General features: G+C 38.0%; 1 protein-coding gene and 1 long non-coding RNA gene across 2 annotated transcripts in view; one reads left to right on the plus strand and one right to left on the minus strand.

The window, feature by feature from the left end:
* COL1A2 (collagen type I alpha 2 chain) overlaps positions 1-25161 on the plus strand; it is a 32741-nt gene extending 7580 nt beyond the window's left edge. Inside the window, exons 9-50 of the mRNA XM_003921214.4 lie at positions 77-130; positions 638-691; positions 2218-2262; positions 2556-2609; positions 2709-2753; positions 3136-3189; positions 3674-3772; positions 3916-3960; positions 4075-4173; positions 4589-4642; positions 4760-4867; positions 5230-5283; positions 5385-5483; positions 6391-6444; positions 6910-7008; positions 7427-7480; positions 8034-8087; positions 8245-8298; positions 8571-8624; positions 9587-9631; positions 10760-10858; positions 12080-12187; positions 12903-12956; positions 13916-13969; positions 14659-14712; positions 14817-14870; positions 14961-15068; positions 15429-15482; positions 16355-16408; positions 17408-17569; positions 18761-18868; positions 19544-19651; positions 20028-20081; positions 20168-20275; positions 20416-20469; positions 20841-20948; positions 21440-21493; positions 21631-21738; positions 22068-22326; positions 22747-22931; positions 23624-23866; positions 24693-25161. Of these exons, the coding sequence (XP_003921263.2) occupies positions 77-130; positions 638-691; positions 2218-2262; positions 2556-2609; positions 2709-2753; positions 3136-3189; positions 3674-3772; positions 3916-3960; positions 4075-4173; positions 4589-4642; positions 4760-4867; positions 5230-5283; positions 5385-5483; positions 6391-6444; positions 6910-7008; positions 7427-7480; positions 8034-8087; positions 8245-8298; positions 8571-8624; positions 9587-9631; positions 10760-10858; positions 12080-12187; positions 12903-12956; positions 13916-13969; positions 14659-14712; positions 14817-14870; positions 14961-15068; positions 15429-15482; positions 16355-16408; positions 17408-17569; positions 18761-18868; positions 19544-19651; positions 20028-20081; positions 20168-20275; positions 20416-20469; positions 20841-20948; positions 21440-21493; positions 21631-21738; positions 22068-22326; positions 22747-22931; positions 23624-23866; positions 24693-24839 (3615 nt within the window). The 3' untranslated portion in view covers positions 24840-25161. The remainder of the gene's footprint in view (positions 1-76; positions 131-637; positions 692-2217; positions 2263-2555; positions 2610-2708; positions 2754-3135; positions 3190-3673; positions 3773-3915; positions 3961-4074; positions 4174-4588; positions 4643-4759; positions 4868-5229; positions 5284-5384; positions 5484-6390; positions 6445-6909; positions 7009-7426; positions 7481-8033; positions 8088-8244; positions 8299-8570; positions 8625-9586; positions 9632-10759; positions 10859-12079; positions 12188-12902; positions 12957-13915; positions 13970-14658; positions 14713-14816; positions 14871-14960; positions 15069-15428; positions 15483-16354; positions 16409-17407; positions 17570-18760; positions 18869-19543; positions 19652-20027; positions 20082-20167; positions 20276-20415; positions 20470-20840; positions 20949-21439; positions 21494-21630; positions 21739-22067; positions 22327-22746; positions 22932-23623; positions 23867-24692) is intronic.
* On the minus strand, positions 559-14823 carry LOC141580090 (uncharacterized). Its single transcript, XR_012512121.1, has 3 exons — positions 14596-14823; positions 7173-7310; positions 559-5558 (listed from the first exon to the last, which is right to left on the minus strand). It is a non-coding gene; the product is annotated as an uncharacterized LOC141580090 (long non-coding RNA).
* Positions 25162-27321: the final 2160 nt, after the last annotated feature.

Here is a 27321-nt window from a genome sequence, read left to right on the forward strand (position 1 = left end):
ACTTTGGAGGGAAGACGCCACTGTCTTTTTATTTACGGTAAAACATTATTCACCATTTTCCGCATTTCTTTTTAAGGGTGCTCGTGGTTTCCCTGGAACTCCTGGACTTCCTGGCTTCAAAGGCATTAGGGTGAGCACATTCTTTACTCAGATGAGGGAAAATGCCTATTAATTTTTGGAAAAAACTCAAGTATGTTTAAAATCCTGGGTGACATATACTCGGTTTCAAACTCCTGGAGTTTGCCAAAGGGAAGAAAGAGTTAAAGAGTCGTATTTCTCGAAAGTAAAATTAGGTGCAATTTTTTCAGTCTGTTCATAGCTACCAAAAAACAAGCTCATTACAGGGAAAATTATATAGAACATGTATTATTTAACGAGTATTTACAACCGTCTGAAAATCATAAAATTATTAAGTATGGAAAAGATGTGAGTCCTCCATCCTTCTCTCTCAATGGCAAGGAAGTTAAGTGACCTACCTAGGGAAATAGAGTGAATTTGCTGGGACCTAGAACACTGGACTTCTTTCTACTGCAGCAAACAAGATTCATCCAGGAGAGATTAATGGCAAAAACATACAATTTTTATTTGACCAAACACTATAATGGAACAGCATTTTATAATAAGTCTTGCCTTTCAGGGACACAATGGTCTGGATGGATTGAAGGGACAGCCTGGTGCTCCTGGTGTGAAGGTAAATATTAAGTTAGAAGCATTGTTTTTAAGCAATTAATTGAAATTCCCCATGCTCTCCAAAAAAGTATATTATACTGAATACTACCCATATTCTAAAAGTTTTTTTTTTCCTTTTCCGTACTTCAAAGCTTTCAGTGATGGAGATTATGAGAGTCTGTGACAAAAGGTCAATTATTAATATTTATTTAATTCAATGCCAATTAAACAATTGAGATAAAAATAATATTAATAGTTTCTTCTTCCATTTTCTTTCCTCTTTCTATAATTTCAGTGTATCTCTGCAGCCAAAATAAAAGTAAATAAACATAATCAGACATTAGGACACTTTGTATTATTTTAAACTGTAAATTCTCCTTTGCCACGCACTAATTAGGTAGGTACATTCATGTCACTATACACTTTTCAACCTCTTGCCTGTGATTTATCTGTGCACACTCAAAAAATTTTTAATTAGGTAATTAAAGTCTCAGAAGTGTGTTATCTCTTGGCTAGGCTCTTCTCTGACAGCGTTTTCAACTATAAAATGTTCTCTTTCCTATTAAGGAGATAATGTGATATTAAAGTGAATACCAACGTAATTACAAATTAATGAGTAACGAATACTAGTGGGACCAGAAATGAACATGAATATGGAGAGTCTGTTCTAACTTTCCAGCTGCCACACAAATGGATAAGGTCAAACTCATTCTCCCAAGAGCCCGATATAACAGCTCAGACTACTAATCATTGTATCATAAAATGTTAGAGCTGCAAAGAGCTTTCAAGATCCCCTCATTCGACAGAGGTGGGACATTGAGGCTTAGTGACAGCCAGTGACTTGCCCAAAGTCACACATCTAGAGGTTAGAAAGTCATAGGCTAGAAATTATCCCCCTTTCCATTCAATGCTTATTCCCAAGGAATAGACTTCACATAGAATCCTGGAAATGAAGGGTCCTTATGAGGTCTCTTAAACCATATTTTCCCTATATCTACATCAGATTATTTTAAAGAAAGTTCTTTTACCTGTGCCATAGTAGTAAATCCTGCAACTACCACTGCTACCCTGGTTTTTTACTCAGGATAATAATATAGATTGGAAATAAATACTACAGCTCTAAAAATATTATGAAGCTTCAATTTTTTAATGCACATTTTATGAAAGTGATAACTGAGTGTTCAAAATAACTTTAAAGAGGATAAATATGGTTACACTGAAAGTAAATTTATCCTTTGCCATCTCTTTTTATGATATCATTTCTAATATATAAATGATACCCAGAATGTAATGGAGAAATTGGGGAGGAGGTACACTCAAATAACCACATCACCTTAGAACCTTGAGATGTGGTACTATCTGAATAAAAACTCATGTTAACACATTTTAAAATTTGTGTGTCTGACATAATTGAAAAACAATCTATATGTGTAAGAAATGTTATGAAATATATGAATGATTCAAATTGAAATAATAGGGTAAAATTGCACTGTCAGAAAAAATAATTGCTATATTTACTGAACAAAAACTGAATCCTTCTCCATGTAGGGTGAACCTGGTGCGCCTGGTGAAAATGGAACTCCAGGTCAAACAGTAAGTGTTGATTACTTCATTGTAAATTTAAATGTGTACACACTCTTTGTGAGATGGAACTTCTTTAATGTTTTTGCTAATCACTGTATCCTTCAGCATTGTATTCTTTGATATTTTTCTAATAGCCTTCTGCTTACTTAATTGAAATCCACTACGTTTTAGTTGGAATTAGAAGGTGACTTATTTATTTTTAATGTATTCTTGTACACTTGGAAATTGAACAAAGCAAATGATTCCTATGACTTTTTTAAAATTAGCATTCTGGATTTTATTGAAAATATTTCTGCTTCTAGGGAGCCCGTGGGCTTCCTGGTGAGAGAGGACGTGTTGGTGCCCCTGGCCCAGCTGTAAGTGCTTCCATTTTTGTTCAATTTTATCCTCTTAAAAAATCTTCTAATGACTGTCGTTTAACTTACCCCCAATCTTCCTCTTTATTTTCTTCCTAGGGTGCCCGTGGCAGTGATGGAAGTGTGGGTCCCGTGGGTCCTGCTGTAAGTTTTGACACTGGGGAATTTGAAAGGAATTGAGAGTGTGGGGTAGGAGCTGTTCATTAACTTATGAAATAGCATCATTTCAGACACTTTACCAAATGTTCTGTGAGGTCTTTTGAAGGCTCTACTTATAAGTAGTGTATGCCATTTATAAGTACCTGAACTTTTGATTGAAGTATGAAGCAAAATCTCCCCCACCCTGGATACCATGAATGTCTTGCCTTTGATGTGATCCTAATGACAACAGAATGGCTGTCAGGTTTTTCTTTGCTAATATCAAATAGTATCATGCCATTGAAAACAACTTCAATTTTCTGTCATTATTATTGTCTCATTAATTTACTTGGAGGACATTTCTTACCACCTTCTGCTTTGATTTCAGGGTCCCATTGGGTCTGCTGGCCCTCCAGGCTTCCCAGGTGCCCCTGGTCCCAAGGTAAAAACATTGGTGCCCATTGTCACTACTTTGATGAACTTTTTACTGTCATGTGAAAGATTGGAACTGTATTTGCAGATAGAGAGATAATTACAAAAGTTACCTTAATTATTCCTTACCTTCAAAATGGACATAGAATGACCAGTTTTCTCACTCTACATTTGAAATAGATCATCTCTCTGCATTTGTGCACTGTGATCATTGATATAGATGGCAACATGGAAATTGATTCTCCCAAGTTAGTTAGGACTGACTTCAACCACAGAGAGGCAGAAGAAGGAAGGTAGCAACAGTAGCCAAGATGGCAGAACCAGGCAAGGAAAATATAAAACCAAACTCAAATCTTGTCGTAATAGAACAGTTAAGAAAAATAATTGCAATTTTGAAGTTTTATGAAGACATTTCCTAAAACTTGGTGTCTTCAAAACAGATATGCTGTTTCATTATTTGCTAGTTAAAATCTTGGTTTAATTTCCTCTTTTAGGGTGAAATTGGAGCTATTGGTAACCCTGGTGCTGCTGGTCCTGCTGGTCCCCGTGGTGAAGTGGGTCTTCCAGGCCTCTCCGGCCCCGTTGGACCTCCCGTAAGTAGCCAATGTCTTTAACCTTTATTGAGTAGAAAAAAACAAGGGCAGGGCAGGGGGAAGAAGAAGAATGAAGGTGAGGTCAAAGAAGAACAGAAATACTCCGATTAAGTGATACCCTTCTCCTTTCCTTTTCCTCGTAGGGTAATCCTGGAGCAAATGGCCTTACTGGTGCCAAGGGTGCTGCTGTGAGTATATCTGTGTAGCTAAAATGTGCTGCTACAATTTTAAAGGCATTTAATGTGTGCTGCCTCTGCAGCCCATCACCTCCCTAATGGACCACACTGTATTTTCCTTCACAGGGCCTTCCTGGTGTTGCTGGGGCTCCCGGCCTCCCTGGTCCCCGTGGTATTCCTGGCCCTGTTGGTGCTGCTGGTGCTACTGGTGCCAGAGGACTTGTTGTAAGTGGTACCGACTGTGGTTCTCATCATCCTGAAATACCAGCTCTGCCATCATTTTATCACTATCTAAACTTCCACTTGTAGTTTTATTATTCCTATTTCCCTTCCTTAGCATTTTTAGTTTATATTTCATGTATATGTACGTACATTCCCATCTGCTATATGCACACAGACATGCCCCTCCTGTTATCTTAGATCATTACCTTAAGACAAATGAGGCAACGTTTTAGAATATCAGTTTTGTCCCTTCGACTAATACCATTCCTCTGTAGGCGATTTAAATATGAACTAGGCACATTTCTTAAAGAACTTGAGCTTCTCTTCACCTTGACCCACAAATATTCTAAGAGATTTGCCTGCAAGAGAGTTTTGACAAGTGTTTGTCATTTGACCACTGTTTTGTATTGAATCCTAGGGTGAGCCTGGTCCAGCTGGCTCCAAAGGAGAGAGTGGTAACAAGGGTGAGCCCGTAAGTATCACCACAGTTTTATAAAGTTAATTATTTTTTCATTCCAGTTTCTCCAGGTGGATATCACATAAAAATTATTTTTCTACTCCCCCTTCTTTTGTTCTTTTCATTAAACAGGGCTCTGCTGGACCCCAGGGTCCTCCTGGTCCCAGTGGTGAAGAAGGAAAGAGAGGCCCCAATGGGGAAGCTGGATCTGCTGGCCCTCCAGGACCTCCTGGGCTGAGAGTATGTTTCAAATGCTCCCAACACCCAGACACACCAGAGACAGATCATGACACCTCTTCCTTGGGAATTGGTCAAAATTACTGACTGTGTTTTCTTAGGCAAAAGAAGCATCTGCTTTCCATCTGCCTTATTAAATCAGTGACTCTCAATTTAATATGTTATAAAATTGGCCTGGAAACAATGTTGACCTACTTTTGCAGGATGCTCATCTATGAATTCCTCTGGGGGTTGGGTGAAGTGTTTTGGCTTGGTTTGTGTCTGTATCTCCTCCATAAGGAAATCATGCTATGTTTTAACAAACTCTACCTTATTAAAGTCAAGAGATTTCTTTAATTCCCTCTATTTCATGTACCTTCTTGCAGGGTAGTCCTGGTTCTCGTGGTCTTCCTGGAGCTGATGGCAGAGCTGGCGTCATGGTAAGCTGTCCATTGCTTACTTCCTAGGAAGGAACTTGATGCTTCTGGTGCTGGGTGTGTCATTAGCTTTAGCAACTTCCTCCCCTCTCTCTTTTGAATAGGGCCCTGCTGGTAGTCGAGGTGCAAGTGGCCCTGCTGGAGTCCGAGGCCCCAGTGGAGATGCTGGTCGCCCTGGTGAGCCTGGTCTCATGGGACCCAGAGTAAGTTTCAGACTGATTCTGAGCAAATCACACCTGGCATTATTTCCTTCTGTAAAGGTTTAGTTAATATCAAAGCTAACAATAAAAACATCAAAAGTAGATTTGTTAGTAGTCTTGCTGACAGTTGCATTTTTAACTTTATTGAATCTCAGTAGATATTTTTATGTATTTAATTAGTTCATAAATTTTCTATTTATTACTTGATACAATGGCTATGAGGTTTTTGGAAGAATAGATCTATTTTAATATAACCAAATTAGATTGGTTCTCCTATCAGCATGAATCTTTTATCTTAATTTGTGAGTTTTATATAAGGTGTTCATGAAATATATTAGGTCTATACATTATTCGTTTATTAGATTCATAAGTGAAGTCATTTTTCCAGCAATCACAAAGTGCTGTAATATATTCAGCATCACACTAGCTATGGAGAAATAACCTTTAGGTCCATAGACACTCTAATCCATAGCAATAGAGTAATTTTTTTGCCTCCATTATCTCTTATGGGTGAATATCAACTGTAATTGTACCATAAACAAGTAATAGGGACACCAAATATAGCAATAAAATATCCACTTTGGAAATGGCTTACTTAAAGTATTAGTTTTTCTATTATGAGGTAAACAACATGATGCATTTTGCCCATATAGCATGTTGCTTAACAGTTTCTTGAGATATCTATGAATGGATCAGTTGCACTAAAGTTCATTAAAAGGAAAGCCACAAAAAAAATACAAGAAAAATTTCAGAGCTCTTTTCATACTTCCCAGCTAGTGGCTAATATTCCTAATGATTTACCCTAGGCAACGAGGCAGTGGGGAAGTGCCTTTGTGAGACTTCAGTCAATCTGATTCTTGAATATGTGAGTTAAAATGCCAATATAAAAGCATCCTCATTTATTTTATAGGGTCTTCCTGGTTCCCCTGGAAATATTGGCCCCGCTGGAAAAGAAGGTCCTGTCGTAAGTATTGCTCATTTTCCATTATATTTTCAAGGACACTTATTGCACCCTTATGAAGTCTATTTTGTGGCTTATTTATACATGAGCACATTGAAAATAAATATCAGACACATACATCAACTGGGAATGCACAGTAATAGATTGTAATTATGGAGTCCAAATGAATGCAGGACTGAAAGCAGAGCAAGGAAGAGAAAAACATGGCAGGGAAAATTGAAGCAGGTGACAAGGGTATGGCAAGAGAAGGGAACCAGGGAAATTGCATACATATGAGATTGAATTGGCTATGTGTGCACCAACATCCTAGTTAGAAAAGGAAAATGGATTTGTAATTTATTGATGCTTTATACAAGAAGCTCTGTGTGTTCAGAAAATTACTCTGTTTCATCCTGTGGCAGCATCATAAGCTTGAGGTTGTAAGAACATGTTGACCCTGAGTAAACCTGAAATAAACTCTGCTTTTAGGGCCTCCCTGGCATCGACGGCAGGCCTGGCCCAATTGGCCCAGCTGGAGCAAGAGGAGAGCCTGGCAGCATTGGATTCCCTGGACCCAAAGGCCCCACTGTAAGAATCATCACATTTTTCTTACTCTCAGCACTTTTGGTGTCTATATTTTACCAAAACTCTAGTATTTCTCTCCTGGGAATCAGTCCAGTCTCAGGGGGTTTCCGTTCAGCACAGGAAAACTACAGGCCACTTATCACATTCTTACCACATTAAAAGTTTACCTCCTTTTATATCCTGTATCCCTGCTGAAAATCTGTCTCCTGAGCCCCATGCTTCCACAGACTCAGAGGCATCTTACGGTACCCGGAGCAGCATGGTGATGAATTATCCTTAGATAACAGAATCCATAGACTGGGGATCTCAAAAGAACACAAAAGCAAGCAGGAAATCAGCATTCCAAAATCATTGTGGTTAATTTGACATTAAATGTGTAAGGCTGTTTTTTGTTCTGTTTTGTTTTTCATTTTTACTACAGGGTGATCCTGGCAAAAACGGTGATAAAGGTCATGCTGGTCTTGCTGGTGCTCGGGTAGGTGCCAACCTGTGTACAGATCTATTCACATAGCATTCATCTAAGAACGACTTTTTTTTTTTTTTCAGCATCTGATATCATTCTGTCCCTTTCTTTTCAAGATGGCATCCCCACAGTTCCTTTTACTATCATAAAATATCTTTTTTTTTAAACCAAACTTGTAAGACAGTGAGCAAAAACAAATCAGAATGTACATTAGGTCAAAAATACAGAAGCACTTTGCTTTTGTTTTATTTATTTTTTAATTAAGAGGGTATGAATATGTAGCAGCATTCTCTGGCTTTTATAAATTGCCTTATATCTGCAGACTTCACTTGAGCCCTATCAAATAGCAGGCAAACTCGTAAATATATATACCTACTATATACCCGCACAAATTAAAAATTTAAAAAGTTAGTAGGCAGTATTTGGGCTTTGATGGGAACCCACAGTGAGTTTATCCATGCTAAAATGACAAACTTGTTTTAAGGAAGTAATACATGAGGTTTTGAGACATCTTAAACTGCCTGGCTCTCAGGTAACCATCAGACTTTCTGTTAAAAATTTTTAGGGTGCTCCAGGTCCTGATGGAAACAATGGTGCTCAGGGACCTCCCGGACCACAGGTGAGTATTTCTCCCACTCTCGTGCTCTTCTGCCCTAGAATGCATATAGTCGCTCAAACTGACCATCTCCATTTTTCAGTCCAAAAGTTATATGGCTAGACAGCAGTGGTGACATATGTTTACATGCTATTTATGCTCTCTTTCCTGTCATTTTCAGGGTGTCCAAGGTGGAAAAGGTGAACAGGGTCCCGCTGGTCCTCCAGGCTTCCAGGTAAGTCAACTCAAACATATACAATACCACCTTTGGTCACACTATTCAGCTGTAAATCACCGTTCTGTATCCCTCTCCTCCACCACAATAAACATGATTTCAGTACTGAAGCAAAGAAAGATGCATTTTTTCAAACAAACTTTTGTGTAATGCTTTAATAACATACAATCATGCTTATGTTGATATTTGGTAGCCACCACCCCCAAAAGTTAATTATTAGCAAATCTCCTGAACATAGCCATAGCATTGTTTGTATTTCTTTTCATTTTTAGGGTCTGCCTGGTCCCTCAGGTCCAGCTGGTGAACTTGGCAAACCAGGAGAAAGGGTGAGTAAAGCAAGTAATAGTAAATAGTAACTACTAAACTTGGGAATTTCCCCCTCTTTAATACCCACACTGCTATGCAATTATCATATGTAAAAGAAAATTTCATATTTCATATGTTAATGATAGTGTTTTACATATGTTTGTGCTGATGGAGAGAATGAGCCAAATTACTTTAGTTCTGATGACTTTGTTTTCCAGATTTAATGAAACATCACATTATGAAAGTAAAATCTATCAATGAATATTTCATTTAATAGCCTTACTTTTTGTATTGTTCTTGATAATGTTAAGATACAAATTATTTCCTTTCCGTAATGAAAAAGCAAATGCATGATTTCCAATCAAACTAGACCCTGAAAAATTTATTTTATGTTTTTCCTGGCATTCAGATCTGACACTGCTATCCACAATCAGGGCATGAGTTCTGAGTCATTTTCTCTCTAATTGTGATGAATGTGCCTCAATTTAGTTACATTCTGTGGCCTGGTCTCCTTTGTCAACAGTAGGGCACATTAAGGAGACAGCTGGTCAGTAATAAAAGAGATACACTTGGGTATACAATTAACTAGGTAATGTACCGAATATGATGATTTCTCTTAAGAAGACAGTCTGTTATATAGCTAAAAATAGGCAACGCCTAATATTGTTCATTATTATTTATCTTATTATCAAAGGAAATAGTCAGTTTTGTCACTTTTTAAAAAGGCAATAAGCTAAATAATGGGAAACCAGTTTTTTGATACCAAGCTCTGGGATGGATACATTTCTGTCACCAAAAAAATTATCTCTGTCTGTATCTTTCCACACTAAAAGTTTTTCTTATTAGCCTGTGCACTTATGCACTCATGTAGATAGCGCTGGCTTTGTTTCACTCTTTCAAATTTTTCAAATATCTTAATCAGCAGCGAATTTAGAGATCACACATAAATTTCATGCTTTATTTATTCTCATGTTTTGCCTAGGGTCTCCCTGGTGACTTTGGTCTCCCTGGTCCTGCTGGTCCAAGAGTAAGTGCTACTTCATTAACTTTCATAAACTCTGGCAATGTGTTTTTAAAAAGTAGTAGTGTTTTCTCCTTAAAGCCATTGATGACCCTGCAACAAGTCTCTGGGGCTCTTCTACAGTCAAATGTAGACTGTAGAGAGCATTAGATTTCTAAGCTGATAGTAGACTGTTTTGTTTAGTGCTCATATTTCCTATTCAATGATTACATGGTTATAAGAAACATAAATAAATTACTATATATATTATAGTCAGTGATTTATATAGACAACTACACCACATTTGTGACAGTGGCTCAGTTTGAGCTAAGGAAAAGTAATACCTTACTAAGATCTAAATTTAATTTTGGCAATGTGTGTTCATGTTCAAAGTCTAAAGCTGAACTTATGGGTAGTCATATGAAAAAAATAGACTTAGTTTCTCTGTGGATATTAGCATAACTGAAATGATTAATTTGCCCTTAAAGTATTCGATCATGTCAATAGTTAACACATATGTAGGAAGCTCAAAGAACCAACTTAATACCAAGGTCTTTTGAAACAGTTACAGTGTGAACCTATGTGATAAATATTCTGGGCTATAGAATGCTATATGTTCTATTGATATTTAGATGTAAATTGTGAGATATTTAGATAAACAAAGATATATACACAAATACATATATATGTTATAATACACATGATTATAACTATTACATCATTGTTACACAACAAAAATGGGGCATATATAGGAGAATAGCTAATCTTATCTACACCTCCATTGTATTCAACAAAATAACACAATCTTTTCCTTTCAATACTACACATAATGGCATCTGTTTTTACCTATGGATTTATCACAGGAAAGACTCCCCAGAAAAGGAAAATGAATTTCAAAAGTTGAATATTATACTTTAGAAGCAACAAATTCTGGAGTTGTAGTCACGGAACATTAGAGCTAAGTGACACTTTAGAGAAGATCTCATCAATCTCTTCATTTTACTAGTGGAGAAATTAGTAACAAAATAAATTTTAATTTGCTAGTAAATGCAGAACCAGGGCTCAAAAGTTACACAAGTGTAAACTCTCATATGTAAAACAGTACCCCTGAAAGTGATGAATGGTGCAATATTTCTTCTAATCACTTTTTTCCAGGGGGAACGTGGTCCCCCAGGTGAGAGTGGTGCCGCTGGTCCTGCTGGTCCTATTGGAAGCCGCGGTCCTTCTGGACCCCCAGGGCCTGATGGAAACAAGGTAAACTCTTAGGTTTTATATAGTGCTGGTTTGGCCCAGTCTACCCTAGAATAAGTAGACACTTGACAATAGAAAGATAATTGTTTTTCGGATTTTTATTTATTTCCAGTTCTGTGATGACTTGCCTCTCAGTAAAGAGCAATTTGATTCCAGTGGACCTGAATTATTCTAAACAAACAACAGCAACAAACTGGTGGGGGGGGAAATTCAGTGTTCCCCAAACATAAATGAATTAGTATGGGTTTTTACTCTTTTCTTATCGCCCTGTTTATGCGTTTGTTTTAATCTAGAAACATTGTATACATTGGACATTTTTTCAGAGAAAAAACTTTTATCTTCTTAACATTTCATTCCATAGAGTAAAATTTCAAAAAGTAGTCTAAATTTTAATAATAGGAGTTTATGATGATGAAAATTCTTTGGGCAATACTTTCACCCAAAAAATACGTCTGGAAACTTGTGTTCCAAGATAAAATCTGTGGTTAGATTTTAAAATAGACTTATTACACATTTCTGAAAAAGAGTTTACCTTAACCACAATAAAAAGAAGATGACGCCTATTGCTTTAATTCTTAACTCTCGGGAAAAAAATGTAAACATTAGCTGTCAAAAGCTGTATTAGCATATGGACAGATATTCTCGGGAAAAAATAAAAACAACGTCAGAAGGAGAGGAAATAAAGAAACTAAGGTGTTATGAGGTAGTACTTTCAAAGGGATCTGTTTATCTCAGAAGCTAGTCAACAGGTTTTAAGTGTGCGGAATTGTAGGGTTTTATATAAAAATGGAAGATACAGTCTCTACTCTTAAGGAGATTAGAACACAAACATCTCCTCAATTGATAGGGTCTCTTTCCGTGTTTTCTATCTGGGCTAAGAGACTTATCCTTGAAAAATGTGTGTGGATAAACATTTTTTACTCTCTGCTTCCCATTGTCCTATCCTATTCTTCTCCATGCCTGCCACCCTTAAGAGGACTGAAGCAGGTTATAGAAGAATTGCAGCTGTGCACTCCCACACCCTCATCTCTTCCGTCACCATGTCATTAACAGCATCCCTCTCTGCTATATTCTCCTTCCTTTCAATAGCCCAGTCCTTCTTTGTGTTTCAAAGCAGACAAGAAGCCTTTCTAGATAACTGTTTAAATTGGAACTCTTCAAGAGTTTGATTCTTTGTTTTCTTCTTTCTCCACTAAAATTGATTTCATATGTGTTTGACTCAAGGGTGAACCTGGTGTTGTTGGTGCTGCGGGCACTGCTGGTCCATCTGGTCCTGGTGGACTCCCAGGAGAGAGGGGTGCTGCTGGCATACCTGGAGGCAAGGGAGAAAAGGTACCCTCCCAGTGTTGAACCCTAATATATATTGTTGATGAACTCTAGCGAAGAAGGCTGCACAAGGATGCCCAGGTTTTCACAATTCTTGGCAGGTGGTCTAGTAGCATTTTGATATCTATCTACATACATTTCCCTCTGCCACCTAGCACCTACACATTTCTAAACTCACTAATCTGGCAAGATTCCTTGCTACCATGGAATTTCACACAAACAGATGGTGTTGAGTAATACATGAGGCTCATTTTAATACCACTAACAATAATGCCTCATCCTGCCCTAATTAATGGGAAGAAGCTATATTGAACAGCTGTCAACCGTGCTGCTGCATTAGTTATGCCGTAAGAGTGATCAGGCGCTGCAGCCCATTGTGATGTTCCTTTACAATTCTGTCCACATGAATCTGTACCTTGCTTGATTATGCTTCAGGAGGGTGTACGGAAATTAGAAAAGATCGTTTAACAATAATCTGGAGATGGCCTTGCATTATTTTTTCCTCATTTTTTTTCCTCAATTAACATTCTACAAAATGAATAGTAAGGAATTGTGGCATTGCTAAAAATCTTAAATGATTGACGGTATCAATAGCATCGCCTGTACAAAAAAAAAAACTTTATTAAAGTTTTTTATTATTTTATTTTTATTAATTTTATATTAATTTTGATTCAAAAATTTGGTCAGAAAACAAAAAGTTGCCCTTGCTTTATACTTTCAGGGTGAACCTGGTCTCAGAGGTGAAATTGGTAACCCTGGCAGAGATGGTGCTCGTGTGAGTAGAATTTTGTTTGTGTGTTTGTTTGTACTTAGATTTTTTTTTTAGCATTTGAATTGAGAAGTTTTCCAAATTAGAACTGCACACACACACACACACACACACACACACACACACACGATTCAAGTTTAATAAAATAGTATTCCTTTCTTTCCTGGGTCTATTACTAATAGTATCATTTTACATGTTCCAAACGAAAAATTGAATGGGATTTAACCTCTTTGAAAATAATACCCTGAATTTTCTAACTTCCCTTTGTTAACTATACCAACTACAGACTGTATACCAAAAGCTTTAGGTTTAATAGAACACTGAATGATTGTTTCAAGTGATAATAGAGCTTTAAAAAAATACTCTCTTACATTTTAAGAAGCCAGAACCTCTAACAAGGTTCTGTAGTTATTCAAAGGTACTCCCCAGAAATTTGTCACCCAAAGAGCAGCCCTAAAGATTAGCTGTTAATGCCATGAAGATGCCAAAGATAATCACACGATGGTCTAATTATCCCTATATAGGGTGTCAGCATCGTGGTGTCAGGCCACCAATTGTGGCCTTGATTCCTTTTTTCACCTCTCCTTTGGAGCTGAAAACTGACTGTAGCACATTTGTAATAGTACTTCCTTTGAATCACATAGTTCTAACAGTTTCAAGCAAGGCTACTCATTTGCTGCTCTCCAGGGAATTTTACAATAGCAGAAAGTTCAGATCTCCCAAATTTCTGACCTGCCTTTGACTTACACATTTCCATAACCTTTATTACTGGAGTACTCTCCTTCTGAGAGTGGCTTCTAATAGTCTTGATAATTAGAACTGAAATGCATCAGAAGCCTTCTTGATGTCCAACCAGAGCACAGTAAAAGTGTTCAGTCACTGTATAAGCACAGCAAAAGAAACAACTAGGTTCACTTTTGATGATATGGGGTGTTATTAATAACATGTTTCCTTTTTGGTACTAGGGTGCTCCTGGTGCTGTAGGTGCCCCTGGTCCTGGTGGAGCCACAGGTGACCGGGTAAGCATGCATTTTCACTGAGCAAGCAACAATACCTAAAATTTCCTGCCTTCCCTAGTCCCAAAGAGCCCCAGCAATTCATTTTTATGGCCTTGGTATAAAACCCACCTATTTAAAAGCCTAGCTGTTATGATAGAGCAGCAGGAAACAAATGCTTTATGTTTAAAATTATTTTTTCCTTCCTATCGATGTGCCACCTATCTGATCTATACACTAATCCCTATCATTTGTTTTAAAGTCTTTCCATGTTGCCTATTAACAATATCCTAATGCACTGAGGCTTCTCAAAGCCTTCAATTGTTTTTTTTTTAAAAATCAATAAAATACATAGTGTGCCTATCGAACAGTCCACTTAAAATAGATCTTATTTATTGTATTGCAAAGCTTGTAGCAAATAGATTAGCCCTGTGTCCATCTAAAAATTAAAATGTCCTCCTCCTGGTATTGTGGGCACTGATTTATAGTGTTTTTTCAAGTGTACAACCAATACCACTTAACCCCCAAAATGAATATAGCATTAAGTAAAAATCCACTTCATTTTACTCCATGAGATGTGTATTGGTTATCTCTTCCAAGGCAGCTACAGACTCTGACAATAGCCCACTGTCCACCACTGTTTTCTCTACCTCTCAAGTCTTCAAGCATCCATGTCAGGCACATTAACAGACTCATCTTTGGTCCCATTATAGGGCGAAGCTGGTGCTGCTGGTCCTGCTGGTCCTGCTGGTCCTCGGGGAAGCCCTGTAAGTAAGAATCTTGATCATTTTGGATACCCACACCTCATGATGTTTAGACATTGATGAACCTAGGATTGCTAAGACATTTTAAAATCTATTCTCCCACCTAGGGTGAACGTGGTGAGGTTGGTCCTGCTGGCCCCAATGGATTTGCTGGTCCCGCTGTGAGTATCACATAATGAAGATTAATCTGAAAATATCCTAAGTTGGGAAATAGAGTGGGTTAGAATAACAGAGCTGTTTCCTTCCAACAGGGTGCTGCTGGTCAACCAGGTGCTAAAGGAGAAAGAGGAGCCAAAGGGCCTAAGGGTGAAAATGGTGTTGTTGGTCCCACAGGCCCCGTCGGAGCTGCTGGCCCATCTGTAAGTTGAATTCACTGATGGTCCACACAGCCTGTGTAGCTACCCATTAGATCATACAATTAAACATACATCTGTCAAGTGCCTACTATACAACAGGGAATATACCAGAGAGAAGATGGCAAATAAAGGAAGGATTAAGATTTGCACACTGTTTTACAATGTATAAATGTTTCATAAATATTGTTTTATTTTAATTCTCTAATAACCTCGTCAGGGTGGTAATACTGAAGAACATTCTGATAGTCATTTTTTATTTCTACATTTTTTTCTAAGAGATGCAGGAATGATCCCTTTGAAGAAAAGATTAACATTTTTAAGGGTTTGTGTGTGATTTGACCCCATCTTTTTGTTTGCATTTAGGGTCCAAATGGTCCCCCTGGTCCTGCTGGAAGTCGTGGTGATGGAGGTCCCCCTGTGAGTATTTACAATGGACTCTGACCACTTTTCTTTCTTCAGAATCTATTAAGGACAAATTGAAAGCTTTGAAATTCTTGGTAAATTTGGACTACTATGAGGAAACTTTTGAGGTTCAAGTTCGTTCTCTTCAGGGAAATTCCAATATTGATGTTAACCTGAACCCAGCTAGAACTCAGTATAGGTTGCTATCACCTAACTGGAAGTAATAACCAAGTGGACCCTAGACAGTTTAATTGTGAAGTAGTAAAGACTATTTCTTTGGTTCCCTTCATCTGTTTCTTAATATGTCCCTTCTTCTGCCTCACTACTTCGTTCCCTTTTGCAGCCAATGCTATCACAACAATTCTCTAGAGACCCAGAGCTCTCCAAAAATGGACTTTACTGACTTCTTCTCTCACTGGACAGTGCTGAATGTTCTAGGTCATTTGTTGTTCTTTCCTCCAAGAACACCATTACTTGTTAAGTGTCCATTTCCTTACCACTCAGCCAGGTGGTTAATATAGTTATTAATGTATACACATTAATATATAATAAGGACATAGTGTCTTATCTTCATGCCTTTAGAACCATAAGATAATATGTCAGCATTTTAGAAAGGGCTATCGAAACCTTAATGCAAAATATGGGCATTGCAACTGGTGGCATGCTGGTAAGGAAGATGTGTGGAGAAGGAGGGCCTTCAGGGTCCTGGCTGAGTAATACCCTATATAAAGCTGCCTACCTCTTACCCCTTGGTCTCTCCCTGGTCATGTGTACTGGTTTTCCAAAAAAAAAAAAAAAAAAAAAAAAAAAAGAAAAAGAAATTCCTATCTTACCCAACTTCTTGGAGTTGATATTGACTGTGGAATTCTAATGTGCTTGGCTCGCAGGGTATGACTGGTTTCCCTGGTGCTGCTGGACGGACTGGTCCCCCAGGACCCTCTGTAAGTAAATCACTCCAAACATGTGTCTTCATTTACTCTAGCCGAAAGGCCTGGCTTCTGATAGGAAACTGATAAGAAACTCGTCATGAAAACACATGACTATTATTTGCTGTTACTCTCCTGGTGTGAAATCAGTTTTTTCTGAACCATTAAGGTAAAACCATCACAAGTTATATTTTATAATATCCGTTTAAGAGGCTTTTATTCATGTGAACACCAGTCCCCTTTCAGGGGCATGGTCTCTTTGAAAAAAAAAATGAACAGTTTTAGTCACATATCAGATATTTCTATATCTAATTACCCTTTATGGCTAACATTCTGCCTCCATTGTTAAGGTATAATTGTTCCTGAATTTAAAGGTGGTTTGGTCTCTAATTTAATTCTGATTCAGACTCTCCTGTCAGGACTCAAGAAAATTTAATTAATTACCAAGGATTAAGTCTTCCGGTTAAGGTTTCAGGGAAAGAAAAATAGCAAAGATGTTGATTTCTTGGAATCCTTTTTACAGGTTCATAACAGAAAAATCTTCATTCCCTGTAGGCATTTAATTAAACCTAGTTGAAAATCGTGTGTGATTCCTCAATTATGAATAAAATGTCCATATTGGCTTTCTGAAAGAAAGAAAGAGAAAAAAAGAAAAGGAAGAGTCCTTCAAAACTCAGAGTCCCATTCATTTATCATTAACTCTTATCACTCTACTTAGTTCTGATTCCAATATGCCAGAGTATCAGTGGCACGATGTTTTTCCTCACCGAAATTTACCACATTCTCTCCTCCATAATATGCTTTGTTACAGCCTCATAAAGGAAGACAGGAGTTGCTTCTTTGCTTCTTTCTGCAAGAAAAGTTGTAAAAAACTCCAAATATTTCCCCCAAATGACCAGGGTATTATTTTATTGCATCACATTGTTTGCATCTTAGGATCTAGAATCTCTGCTGCTCTCTTCCAGATCTTTAGTGCTTAACAGAAAGGAAACAACCTTGTACATTTCCTCACAGGGTATTTCTGGCCCTCCTGGTCCTCCCGGTCCTGCTGGAAAAGAAGGCCTCCGTGGTCCTCGTGGTGACCAAGGTCCAGTTGGCCGATCTGGAGAAACAGGTGCAGTTGGTCCCCCTGGCTTCGCTGGTGAGAAGGGTCCCTCTGGAGAGGCTGGTACTGCTGTAAGTGATTTCCAACTCCTCTTTCTCAATACCTTATGTTGAGTTAAAATAAAGCCCCTAAACAAATTTTCAAATGGCATCTATTTGTTGATGAGTATTCTAGGCTTTCAAGCAGAGCTCAGTTGAGCCAGGAAATCTGTCCAGCCACACTGAGGTGCTGTGGCTTCCACAAATTCTCAGAAAGCACAAAATCGGGAAGACAATAAATGAGGGAACTTACAGTTTTATCACAACAGCTCTTTAAGCTATTGAGGGCACCTTACCGGTACTAGGATTAGAACAGAATCCCATTGCTGTGGCCATCCTACTATAGATTAATCAATCTCAGTAGGCTACCAATTTCTTAAACGTACACTGTTCAGTATTAATATTACTCTAAAAGGTGCCCCTATTAAACCTTAGAGGCCAAAGTCAAAATTTGCTTCCCTTTGATAATACTGATTTCCTTTCCTTTTTTTTTTTTTTTTTTTTTTTTGAGATGAAGTCTCCCCGTCACCCAGGTGGCACGATCTCGACTCTGCAACTTCCATCTCCCTGGTTCAGGCAATTCTCCTGTCTCAGCCTCCCAAGTATCTGAGACTACAAGCACACACCATCACGCCTGGCTAATTTTTGTATTTTTAGTAAAGATGGGGTTTCACCATATTGGTCAGACTGGTCTCGATCTTCTGACCTCAGGTGATCCACCCATCTTGGCCTCCCAAAGTGCTGGGATTACAGACATGAGCCACCACATCCAGCCTTATTTTCTGTCTTTTGTGTATATGCCTAGCAGTGGGATTGCTGGATCATATGGTAGTTCTATTTTTAGTTTTTCAAGGAACACCCCCCCCAACTATGTACAATTATTATGTATCCATAATAACTTAAAATAATTTTTTAATTTGTTTTCCTGCCTGGAGGCTATAAAAACTCTATTCCACCACCCCAACTGTCTTTATTCATCTTAACCACATATTTTTAAATGTTGTGCCATTGGTCTCAAGGATGAACCAGATACAAAAGTATATATGCCAAGATGTAAACTCACTGTTAACACTAGAGAAAAGATATCCAAGTATATGTCCTAGTAATAGGAGGTTATTAGCCTTTTACTAAGCTGAAGACAGTTTATTCTCACAATCTTCAAGCCAACCTGTGTTATCACCTAGGGTCTTACTCATAACACTCAGTATTTTTTCTCCTGTTTAGGGACCTCCTGGCACTCCAGGTCCTCAGGGTCTTCTTGGTGCTCCTGGTATTCTGGGTCTGCCTGGCTCGAGAGGTGAACGTGGTCTGCCAGGTGTTGCTGGTGCTCTGGTGAGTGCTTGACACCATTCTGACTACATTAACATAAGGAAAGATTTTAAAAGCTGCCACTTCAAATGTGACAGATTGATCACTGAATAACTTCACTTAAGATTTTTATTCATGGCATTTTCTTGATACAGATCACATGTCACTTATCTTAGAAGCTTTAATACCACCTTACTTAGACACATACTATAAAGACACAGCTTAAAATTATGCAGAATGATTTTTGTTCTTTCTACGCGCTTAAGAACGATACAGTCTCTAATTGCATTTACTCCTCTGCAATATGAAATGCTGGCATCATTTATCTTGTAGGAAGAATGAAACTCTGAAAGTTCTGAATCATTCCATTAAACCTTATACATTGGCAACAACTAAAAACCATCTCATCTCCATAAACTCTACCAACTTTACGAATTCATTTCATTTGGGATACTGAAAGACACGAGGCTTTCACAGAGCAACATCCTATGACTACGTAAAGCTGGCAGTCTACGTGTGGAGAAGGAGGACAGGGATAACACTAATGATACTTCTTATAATTGTGTGGCCCATTCACATTCAGTTTACCTTCTTTCTTCAAACTAGAATCTCCTGAGTAGTGCTGTTTTGGAGGTGGGGGCAGGGGTTAGCATTCCTTCCAATGAGAGGAATGTCATTTTATCTTCTCTGCCTGTTTAGGGTGAACCTGGTCCTCTTGGCATTGCTGGCCCTCCTGGAGCTCGTGGTCCCCCTGGTGCCGTGGGGAGTCCTGGAGTCAATGGTGCTCCTGGTGAAGCTGGTCGTGATGTGAGTCCAACACTTGGTTTGTAAAATAAAACCTAGCAGGATTTCATTGTGTGAAACTTTATATACTGAGCTGAGGTTCTCTTGTTCCAAATTTCTGAACAAGACGATCAGTTGTTCCATAATATCTACACCTAGTATTGAAAATATAAAAAACTGCTTAGGCCAAAGAATGAGCTTTTAACTAGCACACTGAAAAATTGGGCCCAAGTATTTAAAACATCTTTAAAAAATATCTAGGTTGGCAGATGTTTATCCCTAGTTTTGGCAGTCTGAAAAAGGGTTTGCTACAGAGCACTGGAAGTGATTAGCCAAGACATAGGGGCTGGTAGGTAGCAGAGCCTCCCTAAGAGCCTTAATTTGTGTGGTGTCTTCACAGGGCAATCCTGGGAACGATGGTCCCCCAGGTCGCGATGGTCAACCTGGACACAAGGTTAGTATACTTTTCATCTTTCTCTAATCCAAAAGTGATTAAAATACAAGCCAGATTGATGCTAAGCTTCATTTTGCCTTTGGTAGGGAGAGCGTGGTTACCCTGGCAACATTGGTCCAGTTGGTGCTGCAGGTGCACCTGGTCCTCATGGCCCCGTGGGTCCTGCTGGCAAACATGGAAACCGTGGTGAAACTGTAAGTGTGTGAATACCAGTCCCTCAGTGCAGCATTCTTGTGGGCTTCACTTCTGACTTCCTCACATTTGGGGATGGCAGGGAAGTGAGGAGGGGAATCTTGGGCCTGGCTGAGTTGTGTTTTTCTTTTCCATTTCACAGGGTCCTTCTGGTCCTGTTGGTCCTACTGGTGCTGTTGGTCCAAGAGGTCCTAGTGTATGTACATGGTGAAGATTTCTTTACAAAACTAACATTTAGAGAGAATCAGTCCGAAGCACCTATTAAGAAAATGAATAATATATCAGCTAGACTTAATATTTTTAAAAAATTTTAGTCCATGCCGAGGATTGATACAAATAACTTGAGCTAGCTTAAGTCTCTTCTGCTTGTTTGCATTGAACAGTTACAAGGATCTAGCCACTTTACAGGCAGCTCAACTAAAGCAGATTGCGAGCAGAAGCAAGGGCCCAGCTAGACCCTTACATGTCCTGAGTTACATTTGTAAATGACTTAAGCAGTATTTGTGGCGAAGTGAGTGTCATTTTTTTAAAAAGACTAGGCTTATCCATCTTTCTCTTTCTTTATAGGGCCCACAAGGCATTCGTGGTGATAAGGGAGAGCCTGGTGATAAAGGGCCCAGAGGTCTTCCTGGCTTAAAGGGACACAACGGATTGCAGGGTCTGCCTGGTCTTGCTGTAAGTAAACTGTAGCCATCTCACACATAAACTGACCCTGAGGGCCTTCAGCTCAAAAGAATCTTCATATTTTCACTGCTGTTATTCCACTATAGCCTATATCATATCCATTTCTCATTCTCTGGCTAACTCCATCTCGCTCTTGGAGATAACGCTGTTTCATCCCAACATGAAAGGTGAGGGTTAAGGGAGATAGAAATATACATATATTAAAATCTCCTGGCAACAATGTCCTTCAACCCCACTTAAAATAAACATAATTAGAGGAATGACTAATATTGCACTGCTGAAATAGCTTGTGAAAAAAATAATTGAATATAATAGACATAATGGGAGAAAAGAGCCCCACTTTACATTTTCAATTTTCTCAATCCTGAGTCCATTTAAACTAAAGTTTTCCATTCAATTTGGACCAAAAAAAAAAAAAAAAAAAAAAACCTGTCTCTTGACATGTGCTCTGAAAGTGTGATTTTCCTGTTCTCTCTTTAAAGGGTCACCATGGTGATCAAGGTGCTCCTGGCTCTGTGGGTCCTGCTGGTCCTAGGGTAGGTGGATTCAAGAGAAGACAGTTCATCTCTGAATAACTTCACTTATTCAGGCTAAAGCGAGCAGTGAGCCCCAGGCTGCTGCTCCCTTGGTGGGATTCACCAGCTCACATGTACTTGGTGTCTGTCTTCCTTAGGGCCCTGCTGGTCCTTCTGGCCCTGCTGGGAAAGATGGTCGCACTGGACATCCTGGCACGGTTGGGCCTGCTGGCATTCGAGGCCCTCAGGGTCACCAAGGTCCTGCTGTAAGTATGATTTGGGAAATAATAAAGAACATCACCAACCTAAGGAATATATCCTTCAAAGTAAACCAAGACAACTACGGCAATACATTAAAGTTAACCCCATTTCAATATATCCTCTAAAATATCTGGAAATTGTCTATATGCAATGGCTTGTTAAGCCCATCCCTGCAAATGTGCCTGGGAGCACGTTATTTATTTACATGAACTTGATTATTTTTTACTTATTAGAACATGCTTCCGTATAAAGCTCAATTGAAAATCTACTGCCATGGATGTCTCTCAGTGTAACAAAATACAAAACCTCTCCTCTCTGACTTTCACCTTTGCAGGGCCCCCCTGGTCCCCCTGGCCCTCCTGGGCCTCCAGGTGTAAGCGGTGGTGGTTATGACTTTGGTTACGATGGAGACTTCTTCAGAGCTGACCAGCCTCGCTCAGCACCTTCTCTCAGACCCAAGGACTATGAAGTTGATGCTACTCTGAAGTCTCTCAACAACCAGATTGAGACCCTTCTTACTCCTGAAGGTTCTAGAAAGAACCCAGCTCGCACATGCCGTGACTTGAGACTCAGCCACCCAGAGTGGAGCAGCGGTAGGTCAATATGTCTAGACCAGACTGGCCCTTCTGACAAACTGAGCTTTTCAAAATTAGTTTCTACTGACATTTTGAGTAAAAATGCATTTGGGTAAAGATTACACTATGTGAAATCATACCCAATTAATGAAGCATCATCTTCTCCCAAACAGCACCCAACCTTGTTTCTCTTAAAATGCATTTTTTTATTTTTCATAGTAATAAGTACTCCAATTTGATTTTTCATGGAGGTGGGTAGAGAAGAAACTGTATAATCTTAAAAATAGGCACCCCCTTCCTCTTAAATGCAGGGTAGACAGTATAAGAGCACAACCAAAAAAGTTACTTATGAGAGTCAGTATCTTTCATTAGTAAGTATTAGAATCTATGTTCTGCTCAGTGAGAAGTTTCATGATCTGAATGCTATTTTCTTAAAAGGTTACTACTGGATTGACCCTAACCAAGGATGCACTATGGATGCTATCAAAGTATATTGTGATTTCTCTACTGGCGAAACCTGTATCCGAGCCCAACCTGAAAACATCCAAGCCAAGAACTGGTATAGGAGCTCCAAGGACAAGAAGCATGTCTGGCTTGGAGAAACTATCAATGGTGGCAGCCAGGTGAGGAATCCCACAAACACTTCTCCTTCTGCTAAATAATATTGTGGTAAGACTGTTAATTATCTGCCTTTTAATCTCTGACAAAAATGGGCTTATTAAAAGAACCTGTTCTTTTCCTGGGTTCCATTTTGTCCTAGATTGCACATTAGAAGATGGATTGATTGGACGCATCCATATAATTCAAAGCCATTATTCAAATTTGACTTAATTGATAATCATTGCAAAAACTGACTAATCTCATTTAGTGTGAAGGAGCACTGGCTAGCATATACCCCACACTCATGCATATGCATTTTCAAAATGTGAGCAGCTTTTCTGAATTTTTAATCAAACCTTTTCACCAACTTTACTGAATGCCTACTGGAATTCCATAAATTACAAAATTATAGAAAAAGAAAAATATCAGAAGTTCTACCTCCTCATTCTATTATTCTAAAACAGAAGCATATTCAGAAAGGATTAATTGAAACAAATACCTTTTTTAGATGACCTTGCCTCAGCCTAGTAGGTCTTATGTTCATCTAGGTAACTGATGTTTCAAAGACAAGTGAATTAAGTTTTCTTTAAAATTACCCTTCTCTTAAGCTTGGATCTGAGTCTACTCTTCCTGAGATTTTTTTTTTTTATTCAGTTTGACTCTTAGTATCTGAATCCTTCTCCACCTAACCAGAATTTCTTCTTATTTTCTGTAGTTTGAATATAACGTAGAAGGAGTGACTTCCAAGGAAATGGCTACCCAACTTGCCTTCATGCGCCTGCTGGCCAACTATGCCTCTCAGAACATCACCTACCACTGCAAGAACAGCATTGCATACATGGATGAGGAGACTGGCAACCTGAAAAAGGCTGTCATTCTGCAAGGATCTAATGATGTTGAACTTGTGGCTGAGGGCAACAGCAGGTTCACTTACACTGTTCTTGTAGATGGCTGCTCTGTAAGTAACAGTGAAATATGGGAATAGCTTTGGAAAGTGGGATGAGAGGGGGATGGTTCTAACTAAGAGCCTCCCTTAAGGGGGGCCTAAAGATGGGGGAATAAATGAACAGAAGAATAAAAGACCTAACTTATTTTGTGTTTTTCATAACGAAATTCAGTTTTTGTATGTATTTTATATTTATTTATTTATACATATTAATTTTGTACTTAAATTCAGTTGAAAAACTCAGAGTATTTCTGATCAGATAGTGTCTTCTGAAATAATGAAATGTATACTATGTCCATGCATCATTTTTCCTTCAGCATAAGTTTTTTAAAGGTAATGTATGCCATAACTTAAAACTTCTTGAGACTTTAGTGGCCTAAACTATAACTTATAGTTATGTGTATTTTATTTTACTTATTAGTATAGCTTACATTTAACTTTTAATGCTTCCTCTATAATATGCTATAAATAGAAGAAAAATTAAAATTCACAATACTGCCTACCCACCCAGGTCCCACTCCCAAAGACACACATAGATGGATGAACACACCACAATCCTAAAAACGACTTTGTAGAAATAAGTCACTTGGAATGTGTATTGAAATGTTGTTAGGGTTTTTTTTGTTTTTTTGTTTGTTTGTTTGTTTGTTAAATAGGGAGCCCCTCCCACTAAAGACACCCTTGATACTGTTATTTCAAAGATTAACTTGTTGATCTGGGGCAGACGTCTTCAGAATGATATATGCCAAAATGTGGTTCTTATGAAATCTATGGTTCAGAAGTTATCGGATTCAGAAATAGTGATGCTTTATGTATCTATTTTTTTCTCTTTTAACAGAAAAAGACAAATGAATGGGGAAAGACAATCATTGAATACAAAACAAATAAGCCATCTCGCCTGCCCTTCCTTGATATTGCACCTTTGGACATCGGTGGTGCTGACCAGGAATTCTTTGTGGACATTGGCCCAGTCTGTTTCAAATAAATGAACTCAACCTAAATTAAAAAAGAAAGAAATTGGAAAAAAAAAATTTCTCTTTGCCATTTCTTCTTCTTCTTTTTTTTTTAACTGAAAGCTGAATCCTTCCATTTCTTCTGCACATCTACTTGCTTAAATTGTGGGCAAAAGAGAAGAAGAAGGATTGATCAGAGCATTGTGCAATACAATTTCATTAACTCCCTCCCCTGCTCCCCTAAAAATTTGGAATTTTTTTCAACACTCTTACACCTGTTGTGGAAAATGTCAAACTTTGTAAGAAAACCAAAATAAAAACTGAAAAATAAAATAAAAACCATGAACATCTGCACCACTTGTGGCTTTTGAATATCTTCCACAGAGGGAAGTTTAAAACCCAAACTTCCAAAGGTTTAAACTACCTCAAAACACTTTCTCGTGAGTGTGATCCACATTGTTAGGTGCTGACCTAGACAGAGGTGAACTGAGGTCCTTGTTATGTTTTGTTCATAATACAAGGTGCTAACTAATAGTATTTCAGATACTTGAAGAATGTTGATGGTGCTAGAAGAATTTGAGAAGAAATACTCCTGTATTGAGTTGTATCATGTGGTGTATTTTTAAAAAATTTTGATTTAGCATTCGTATTTTCCATCTTATTCCCAATTAAAAGTATGCAGATTATTTGCCCAAAGTTGTCCTCTTCTTCAAATTCAGCATTTGTTCTTTGCCAGTCTCATTTTCATCTTCTTCCATGGTTCCATAGAAGCTTTGTTTCTTGGGCAAGCAGAAAAATTAAATTGTACCTATTTTGTATATGTGAGATGTTTAAATAAATTGTGAAAAAAAGAAATAAAGCATGTTTGGTTTTCCAAAAGAACATATTGAGTAAAATTCCTTGCTTCAATGCTCTTTGCAATATAAATATGCATCTCTACCAGCCATTAGACCAAGTGCCTCTGATTAGATAGAAATTATGCAAAAAGGGCAGTTTGGTGTGGTAGAAAGAGCAGAGAACGAGGACCCAGGAGAGCTGAACTCCATTTCTGGCTCTGTTCCTTCTGGCTGAGTGATCTTGAAACTCTGAGCCTCTGCATTTCAGTTTCCATGCTATAATACGAAAAAAAAAATCCTTTTCAGCACTATTAAGCATTTACCCTACTCAAAATATGTAATACTTAAGCAACATGGCATTGCTGAACTAATTTTGCTATAATCAAAGGTCCATAGAAACTTTTGGTTTATTATATATTAAGCACTTTGTAATAGTGTCTGAAAGTTGGTCTACGAGCAATTAATACTATTAACTAAAACAATTTCAAATATTCAGTAAAAATGCCATACACTTAAATCTGAGGCAACGGAATACAATGCCTGTTAAGAGGTAATGTGTGTGCTGTCAATCAGAATAGACAGTTGTGGATAATAGTACCACGAACACCTACCTGCCAAATCAAGTTCATTTTCCTCCCCTGCACCTTTCAGTGACATCTTTAATACACTTAAACATAGTAATGTGTCAAGTAAAATGTTAAGATTCATTTAGAGCTTATTTCCTGTTGCAGAACATAATTGTGATTATAATATTTGCCTCGTGTTATAAGTCATCTCAAGATTCAATTAGTTTTAAAGGCAAAAGACTGAACATGGTAAAAATGAAATATTAACCCTAAAAAGTTAGCAAGGTCTACTCACCAAAATGCAGATTCCTGGTTCTAATATGCCAAATTCAGATTTAGTAAGAAATTGGTATTCTTAAGCATCCTGTGAAATTCTGATACGCACCAATTGAAGAACCACCTGATGAGGTTACTTCCATAGTCCTTTGTAGCTCTAATATTCTATGTCTGACAGGAAGGAATCAATATACCTGATCAACCATATAAAGAAAACTCCTGGGATCAGAATGCTGGTACTCCCTATAAATTGGTATTAAAATAACCATACAAACAAGATAAAATAGAAGTCTCTGGATCAAATATGAACTATGCCCTCGGGCTTATAATAAAAGAAAAATAAAACATTTATTGAGTACCAGGTAGAGGCCAAAACCATGCTAAATAATAATAATGACCTCTGTCAAACTGAATCTGAATTAGCAGATTTCCTAAGTCAATGCTCACTTAATAATCACTTAATCATTATCAATGTGAGACAACAGAAAACAGTCAAATAAATAATGGTACACCTAATGGATAACAATGAAGAACCAAATTATGGTATATCCAGTAAACAACAATGAGGAAACAAAGTACAGCATACCTAATAGATAATAATAGGACAGATAGTGAAATAAATTTTGGTATCCCAGTAACATTTATGACGATGACTGAACAAAAGAAAAAGTGCCTAGAATGGAGTTTTTAAACTTGAAAATCTATTTGAGAACGCTGTCATTATAATTAGATATGTTAAACATACACATAAAAAAATGCTGAGAGTAGGCGCATTTGTGTAGAAGGTTAAGGATGATTTTTAGGTGTAAAATTTTCAAATTTGCAATAACGTAGTT

This window comes from Saimiri boliviensis, chromosome 10 (assembly GCF_048565385.1).
Source record: "Saimiri boliviensis isolate mSaiBol1 chromosome 10, mSaiBol1.pri, whole genome shotgun sequence".
Classification (NCBI taxonomy): Eukaryota; Metazoa; Chordata; class Mammalia; order Primates; family Cebidae; genus Saimiri; species Saimiri boliviensis.